This window comes from Salmo salar, unplaced genomic scaffold (genome assembly GCF_905237065.1).
Source record: "Salmo salar unplaced genomic scaffold, Ssal_v3.1, whole genome shotgun sequence".
Lineage (NCBI taxonomy): Eukaryota > Metazoa > Chordata > Actinopteri > Salmoniformes > Salmonidae > Salmo > Salmo salar.
Window position 1 is genome coordinate 262,501 of NW_025550501.1, and position 9,498 is coordinate 271,998.

Genomic DNA, 9,498 nt, shown 5'->3' on the forward strand with positions numbered 1-9,498 from the left:
ATCTCCAATGAAAAGACAATGTTCAGTTCAGTTCCAAAACTCCAGAAATAAAATCCCCAAACCAGTAAACATGGGAAAATGATTCAAGGCTCGATGTGATCAGTTCAGTAGGCCTGAGAAACAAGTCCACAAAGTTACATTTAATAATCAACACAATATCCCTTCAGTCTTGGAGAAACTTGTGTGGAGTAGAAAACTGGGTTTTTAAAGGAACAAGGTTTTTTTTTTAGAGACCAAACATTTTGTGATTGTGACCAACAACAGATGTAGAGCTTAATTCAGCATGTCAGTTATTTTACTGTGCGTGTGTGTGTGAGTGTGTGTGTGTGTGTGTGTGTGTGTGTGTGTGTGTGTGTGTGTGTGTGTGTGTGTGTGTGTGTGTGTGTGTGTGTGTGTAGACTTTGTTCTCTGCAGGAGAGATGAAGTTTGGGACCGATGAAGAACAGTTCATCACCATCCTGGGGAACAGGAGCGCTGAACACCTGAGGAGAGGTGAGTGTGTGTGAGAGAGATCTGTGTTTTTAACCTCTCTAGGGTAGGTGGGACGAAATCGTCCCGCACTATTCAACAGCCAGTGACACATCAGAGCGCCAAATTTAAAACCACAAAATGTCATAATTCAAAGTTCTCAAACACAGGACTATTTTACACCATTTGAAAGATAAGACTGTCGTTAATCTAACCACACTGTCCGATTTCCAAAAGGCTTTACAGCGAAAGCAAAACATTAGATTATGTTAGGAGAGTACATAGTCAGAAATAACCACACAGCCATTTTTCAAGCTAGCATATAATGTCACATAAACCAAAACCACGGCTAAATGCAGCACTAACCTTTGATGATCTTCATCAGATGACACTCCTAGAACATTATGTTATACAATACATGCATGTTTTGTTCAATCAAGTTCATATTTATATCAAAAACCAGCTTTTTACATTAGCATGTGATGTTCAGAACTAGCATTCCCACCGCAAACTTCCGGTGAATTTACTTAATTACTCACGATTAACGTTCACAAAAAACATAACAATTATTTTAAGAATTATAGATACAGAACTCCTTTGTGCAATCGCGGTGTCAGATTTTAAAATAGCTTTTCGGTGAAAGCACATTCTGCAATATTCTGAGTAGATAGCCCGGCCATCACGGCTAGCTAATTTGACACCCACCAAGTTTGGCCCTCACCAAACTCAGATTTACTATAAGAAAAATTGGATTACCTTTGCTGTTCTTCGTCAGAATGCACTCCCAGGACTTCTACTTCAACAACAAATGTTGTTTTAGTTCGAAATAATCCATAGTGATATTGAAATAGCTCCGTTTTGTTCGTGCGTTGAGGTCACTATCCGAAGGGTGACGCGCGGTCGCATTTCGTGACAAAGAATTACAAAATATTCCATTACCGTACTTCGAAGCATGTCAAACGCTGTTTAAAATCAATTTTTATGCGATTTTTCTCGTAAAATAGCGCTAATATTCCAACCGGGCGATGTTGTATTCGTTCAAACATTGAAAGAAAAAAATGGAGTCGTCTTGTGCACGCGCGCTCCAGTGTCATTGTCCTCAGAAGGACCACTCTCCAAAACCCCTGATGTTTTTCACCCAGAGACTGGAGAGCTCTCATTCCACTTTCTGGCGCCTTCTGAGAGCCAATGGAAGCCTTAGAAAATGTCACGTTACAGCAGAGATGCTGTATTTTTGATAGAGATGCCCTACAAGGACAACAAATTGTCAGACAGGGCACTTCCTGCATGGAATCTTCTCATGTTTTGGCCTGCCATATGAGTTCTGTTATACTCACAGACACCATTCAAACAGTTTTAGAAACTTTAGAGTGTTTTCTATCCAAATCTACTAATTATATGCATATTCTCATTTCTGGGTAATAGTAGTAACCAGTTTAAATCGGGTACGTTTTTTATCCGGCAGTGAAAATACTGCCCCCTAGCCCCAACAGGATAAAGGGTATCAACACACACTCTGACATTGACGTGTGTGTGTGTGTGTGTGTGTGTGTGTGTGTGTGTGTGTGTGTGTGTGTGTGTGTGTGTGTGTGTGTGTGTGTGTATCAGTGTTTGCTGCGTACATGAAGCTAGCAGGGTATGAGATGGAAGAGAGTGTTAAGAGAGAGACCTCTGGAGGACTGAGAGACCTGCTACTGGCTGTGGGTAAGACACACACACACACACTCACACACACACACACACACACACACACACACACACACACACACACACACACACCTTATTTGTTTATATTTTCAAGCTTATTTGACAATTCATTTCCTTATTATGATGACTCTCTAAATCCACCTTACCTCTCTCTCTCTCTCTCTCTCTCTCTCTCTCTCTCTCTCTCTCTGTCTCTCTCTCTGTCTCTCTGTCGTCTCTCTCTCTCTCTCTCTCTCTCTCTCCCTCTGTCTCTCTGTCTCTCTGTCTCTCTGTCTGTCCCTCCCTCCCTCCCTCCCTCCCTCCCTCCCTCCCTCCCTCCCTCCCTCCCTCCCTCCCTCCCTCCCTCCCTCCCTCCCTCCCTCCCTCCCTCCCTCCCTCCCTCTCTCTCTCTCTCTCTCTCTGTCTCTGTCCTCTCTCTCTGTCTCTGTCTCTCTCTGTCCTCTCTCTCTCCATCTCTGTCTCTCCTCTGTAGTAAAGTGTGCTAGGAGCGTTCCAGCCTACTTTGCAGAGACTCTGTACAATTCAATGAAGGTAAGAATCTATTTTCTCCATACTAGGAAGAAGATGATTCTATATTAGATATGTGCATTTAGAACTGAGTGTGTGTGTGTGTGTGTGTGTGTGTGTGTGCGTGCGTGCGTGCGTGCGTGCGTGTGTGTGTGTGTGTGTGTGTGTGTGTGTGTGTGTGTGTGTGTGTGTGTGTGTGTGTGTGTGTGTGTGTATAGGGTGCAGGAACTGATGACCAGGCCTTAATCAGAGTGATGGTGAGTCGTAGTGAAGTGGACATGCTGGATATCAGAGCTGATTACAGACGCCTCTTCGCCAAGTCTCTGCATTCTGCTATACAGGTATATACTGAATACCTCTTTCTCTCTTCCTCTCTCTGTACTCAACTATACAGGTATATACTGAATACCTCTCTCTCTGTACTCCACTATACAGGTATATACTGAATACCTCTCTCTCTCTTCCTCTCTCTGTACTCAACTATACAGGTATATACTGAATACCTCTCTCTCTGTACTCCGCTATACAGGTATATAGTGAATACCTCTCTCTCTGTACTCCACTATACAGGTATATACTGAATACCTCTCTCTGTCTCTACTATACAGGTATATACTGAATACCTCTCTCTCTGTACTCAACTATACAGGTATATACTGAATACCTCTCTCTCTGTACTCAACTATACAGGTATATACTGAATACCTCTCTCTCTGTACTCAACTATACAGGTATATACTGAATACCTCTCTCTCTGTACTCAACTATACAGGTATATACTGAATACCTCTCTCTCTGTACTCAACTATACAGGTATATACTGAATACCTCTCTCTCTGTACTCCACTATACAGGTATATACTGAATACCTCTCTCTCTCTTCCTCTCTCTGTACTCAACTATACAGGTATATACTGAATACCTCTCTCTCTGTACTCCGCTATACAGGTATATAGTGAATACCTCTCTCTCTGTACTCCACTATACAGGTATATACTGAATACCTCTCTCTGTCTCTACTATACAGGTATATACTGAATACCTCTCTCTCTGTACTCAACTATACAGGTATATACTGAATACCTCTCTCTCTGTACTCAACTATACAGGTATATACTGAATACCTCTCTCTCTGTACTCAACTATACAGGTATATACTGAATACCTCTCTCTCTGTACTCAACTATACAGGTATATACTGAATACCTCTCTCTCTGTACTCAACTATACAGGTATATACTGAATACCTCTCTCTCTGTACTCAACTATACAGGTATATACTGAATACCTCTCTCTCTGTACTCAACTATACAGGTATATACTGAATACCTCTCTCTCTGTACTCAACTATACAGGTATATACTGTCTGTAATGAGTACTTTTGGGTGTCAGGGAAAATGTATTGAGTAAAAAGTACATCATTTTCTTCAGGAATGTAGCGAAGTGAAAGTAGTCCATTTTATTTAATAGTAAAGTACAGATACCCCAAAATACTGATTATATATATATATATATATCTCTACTCTGCTATACAGGTATCTTTATACATATATATACTGTTTATATATATCTCTACTCTGCTATACAGGTATCTTTATACATATATATACTGTTTATATATATCTCCCTCTCTACTCTGCTATACAGGTATCTTTATACATATATATACTGTTTATATATATCTCTACTCTGCTATACAGGTATCTTTATACATATATATATACTGTTTATATATCTCTACTCTGCTATACAGGTATCTTTATACATATATATACTGTTTATATATCTCTACTCTGCTATACAGGTATCTTTATACATATATATATACTGTTTATATATCTCTACTCTGCTATACAGGTATCTTTATACATATATATACTGTTTATATATCTCTACTCTGCTATACAGGTATCTTTATACATATATATATACTGTTTATATATCTCCCTCTCTACTCTGCTATACAGGTATCTTTATACATATATATACTGTTTATATATCTCCCTCTCTACTCTGCTATACAGGTATCTTTATACATATATATACTGTTTATATATATCTCCCTCTCTACTCTGCTATACAGGTATCTTTATACATATATATACTGTTTATATATATCTCTACTCTGCTATACAGGTATCTTTATACATATATATACTGTTTATATATCTCTCTACTCTGCTATACAGGTATCTTTATACATATATATACTGTTTATATATCTCTACTCTGCTATACAGGTATCTTTATACATATATATACTGTTTATATATATCTCTACTCTGCTATACAGGTATCTTTATACATATATATACTGTTTATATATATCTCTACTCTGCTATACAGGTATCTTTATACATATATATATACTGTTTATATATATCTCTACTCTGCTATACAGGTGTGTGTGTGTATATATACTACCGATCTAAAGTTGGGACCCACCTATTCATGCCAGGGTTTTTCTTTATTTTTACTATTTTCTACATTGTAGAATAATAGTGAAGACATCAAAACGATGAAATAACACATATGGAATCATGTAGTAACCAAAAATGTGTTAAACAAGTCAAAATATATTTGAGATTTGAGATTCTTCAAAGTGGCCACCCTTTGCCTTGATGACAGCTTTGCACACTCTTGGCGTTCTCTCAACCAGCTTCATGAGGTAGTCACCTGGAATGCATTTCAATTAACAGGTGTGCCTTGTTAAAAGTTAATTTGGGGAATTTCTTTCCTTCTTAATGTGTTTGAGCCAATGACAAGGTAGGGATGGTATACAGAAGATAGCCCTATTTGGTAAAAGACCAAGTCCATATTATGGCAAGAACAGCTCAAATAAGCAAAGAGAAACGACAGTCCATCATTTCTTTAAGACATGAAGCGCTATGATGAAACTGGCTCTCATGAGGACCGCTACAGGAAAGGAAGACCCAGAGTTACCTCTGCTGCAGTGGATCAGTTCATTAGAGTTACCAGCCTCAGAAATTGCAGCCCAAATAAATGCTTCACAGAGTTCAAGTAACCGACACATCTCAACATCAACTGTTCAGAGGAGACTGTGTGAATCAGGCCTTCATGGTCGAATTACTGCAAAGAAACCACTACTAAAGGACACCAATAAGAAGAAGAGACTTGCTTGGGCCAAGAAACACGAGCAATGGACATTAAACTGGTGGAAATCTGTCCTTTGGTCTGATGAGTCCAAATTGGAGATTTTTGGTTCCAACCGCCGTGTCTTTGTGAGACGCAGAGTAGGTGAACGGATGATCTCCGCATGTGTATTTCCCACCGTGAAGCATGGAGGAGGAGGAGGTGTAGCATGGCTACCACAGCATTCTGCAGCGATACGCCATCCCATCTGGTTTGCGCTTAGTGGGACTATCATTTGTTTTTCAACAGGACAATGACCCAACACACCTCCAGGCTGTGTAAGGGCCATTTGACCAAGAAGGAGAGTGATGGAGTGCTGCATCAGATGACCTGGCCTCCACAATCACCTGACCTCAACCCAATTGAGATGGTTTGGGATGAATTGGACCGCAGAGTGAAGGAAAAGCAGCCAACAAGTGCTCAGCATATGTGGGAACTCCTTCAAGACTGTTGGAAAAGCATTCCATGTGAAGCTGGTTGAGAGAATGATAAGAGTGTGCAAAGCTGTCATCAAGGCGAAGGGTGGCTATTTGAAGAATCTCAGCACTACAGGCCAGTAATGTGGAGTGAATGTAATGTTGTTGATGCTAATGTTAATGGTAATGTAATGTCACGTGTAATGTAATGTGTAATGCAATGGTAATGTAATGGTAATGTGTAATGTGATGTGTAATGGTAATGTAGTGTGTAATGTAGTGTGTAATTTAATGTCATGTAATGGTAATGCAATGTCAAGTGTAATGTAATGGTAATTTAATGGTAATGTAATTTAATGGTAATGTAATGTGTAATGGTAGTGTGTAATGTAGTGTAATGGTAATGTAATGGTAATGTAATGTGTAATGGTAATGTAATGGTAATGTGATGTATAATGTAACGTGTAATGCAGTGTCATGGTAATGTAATCGTAATGTAGTGTAATGTGTAATGTAATGGTAATGTAATGTGGAGTTAATGTAATGTAATGTGTAATGTAATGGTAATGGTAATGTGTAATGTAATGGTAATGTAATGGTAATGTAATGTGTAATGTGTAATGTAATGGTAATGTAATGTGTAATAAACTGTAATGGTAATGTAATGGTAATGTAATGTGTAATGTAATGGTAATGTAATGTGTAATAAACTGTAATGGTAATGTAATGGTAATGTAATGTGTAATGTAATGGTAATGTAATGTACTGTGTAATGTAATGTAGTGTCATGGTAATGTAATGGTAATGGTAATGTAGTGTAATGTGTAATTGGTAATGTAATGGTAATGTCTAATGTAATGTGTAATGTAATGGTAATGTAATGTAGTGTGTAATGTAGTGTCATGGTAATGTAATCGTAATGTAGTGTAATGTGTAATGTGTAATGTAATGGTAATGTGGAGTTAATGTAATGTAATGGTAATGTAATGTGTAATAAACTGTAATGCTAATGTAATGGTAATGTAATGTGTAATAAACTGTAATGGTAATGTAATGTGTAATGTGATGTGTAATGTAATGTAATGTAGTGTCATGGTAATGTAGTGTAATGTGTAATGTAATGGTAATGTCTAATGTAATGTGTAATGTAATGGTAATGTAATGTAATGTGTATTGTAGTGTAATGTAATGTCTAATGTAATGTGTAGTGTAATGGTAATGTAATGTAATGTGTATTGTAGTGTAATGGTAATGTAATGTAATGTGTAATGTAATGTAATGTAGTGTGTAATGTAATGTGTAATGTAGTGTGTAATGTAATGGTAATGTGTAATGTAATGTGTAATGTAATGTAATGTAATGTAGTGTGTAATGTAATGTAATGTAATGTATTGTAGTGTAATGTAATGTAATGTAGTGTGTAATGTAATGTGTAATGTGTAATGTAATGTAGTGTGTAATGTAATGGTAATGTGTAATGTAATGTGTAATGTAATGTAATGTAATGGTAATGTGTAATGTAATGTAATGTAATGTAGTGTGTATTGTAGTGTAATGGTAATGTAATGGTAATGTAATGTAGTGTGTATTGTAGTGTAATGGTAATGTAATGTAATGTAAAGTGTAATGTAGTGTAATGGTAATGTAATGTGTAATGGTAATGGTAATGTAATGGTAATGTAATGTAATGTAGTGTGTATTGTAATGTGTAATGTAGTGTCATGGTAATGTAATGGTAATGTAGTGTAATGTGTAATGTAATGGTAATGTGGAGTTAATGTAATGTAATGTGTATTGTAATGTGTAATGTAGTGTCATGGTAATGTAATGGTAATGTAATGTGTAATGGTAATGTAATGTGTAATAAACTGTGATGGTAATGTAATGGTATAATATTGTAATGTAATGGTAATGTAATGTGTAATAAACTGTAATGTAATGTAATGTGTAATAAACTGTAATGTAATGGTAATGTAATGGTAATGTAATGTTAATGTAATGTAATGTGTAATAAACTGTAATGGTAATGTAATGGTAATGTAATGTTAATGTAATGTAATGTGTAATAAACTGTAATGGTAATGTAATGGTAATGTAATGTTAATGTAATGTAATGTGTAATAAACTGTAATGGTAATGTAATGGTAATAAACTGTAATGTAATGTAATGTGTAATAAACTGTAATGTAATGGTAATGTAATGGTAATGTAATGTTAATGTAATGTAATGTGTAATAAACTGTAATGGTAATGTAATGGTAATGTGGAGTGAATGATGTCGATCCTCTGTATTTTCCTCTGTGTGTGTTTCAGGGCGATACCTCTGGTGACTACCGAAAGGCCCTCCTCCTGCTCTGTGGCGGCAATGACGCGTAACCGTGGCGACGACCCCTGAAGAGGCGGTACCTGGAGAGACCTCCTCTCCCTTAATGGCCCCTCTAGCGGTCAATCACTCTCTGAGTCCTGTGTAAGCCAATAGGAGGGCTCTGCTGGCCACGGTGCAGCCCCGTGATAGGTTATGAGTGATAAGACTTTAACCCTGTGTGTATCTGTAGCTAACATCCTTTAAGCTTTGCTCTGCTTCATATCTACATCACTAAAGTCATGTTAATGCTGGAAGTCCGTTTTTTAATATCAGTAGTATAACAACTAAAGACTGTTTTAAATGTTTTTACTGTTTGTAAAACAACACTGAAGACATAATAAACATTTTAAACAGCAGGTTTGTAGTGAGACTTGTCTGTCTGTGTAGTGAGACGTGTCTGTCTGTCTGTCTGTCTGTGTAGTGAGACGTGTCTGTCTGTCTGTCTGTCTGTCTCTGTAGTGAGACGTGTCTGTCTGTGTAGTGAGATGTGTCTGTCTGTCTGTCTGTCTGTGTAGTGAGACGTGTCTATCTGTCTGTCTGTCTGTCTGTCTGTCTGTCTGTCTGTCTGTCTGTCTGTCTGTCTGTCTGTCTGTCTGTCTGTCTGTCTGTCTGTCTGTCTGTCTGTCTGTCTCTGTAGTGAGACGTGTCTGTCTCTGTAGTGAGACGTGTCTGTCTGTCTGTGTAGTGAGACGTGTCTGTCTGTCTGTCTGTCTGTCTGTCTGTCTGTCTGTCTGTCTGTCTGTCTGTCTGTCTGTCTGTCTGTCTGTCTGTCTGTCTGTGTAGTGAGACGTGTCTGTCTGTCTGTCTGTCTGTCTGTCTGCCTGTCTGTCTGTCTCTGTAGTGAGACGTGTCTGTCTGTGTAGTGAGACGTGTCTGTCTGTC

The 9,498-nt window shown here is 37.9% G+C and overlaps 1 protein-coding gene across 1 annotated transcript in view; it reads left to right on the forward strand.

Moving 5' to 3' along the window:
* The window catches only part of LOC106592359 (annexin A5), a 31,822-nt gene extending 22,850 nt beyond the window's left edge, over window positions 1–8,972 (forward strand). Inside the window, exons 9-13 of the mRNA XM_045713833.1 lie at window positions 399–492; window positions 2,077–2,172; window positions 2,648–2,706; window positions 2,901–3,023; window positions 8,565–8,972. Of these exons, the coding sequence (XP_045569789.1) occupies window positions 399–492; window positions 2,077–2,172; window positions 2,648–2,706; window positions 2,901–3,023; window positions 8,565–8,627 (435 nt within the window). The 3' untranslated portion in view covers window positions 8,628–8,972. The remainder of the gene's footprint in view (window positions 1–398; window positions 493–2,076; window positions 2,173–2,647; window positions 2,707–2,900; window positions 3,024–8,564) is intronic.
* Window positions 8,973–9,498: the final 526 nt, after the last annotated feature.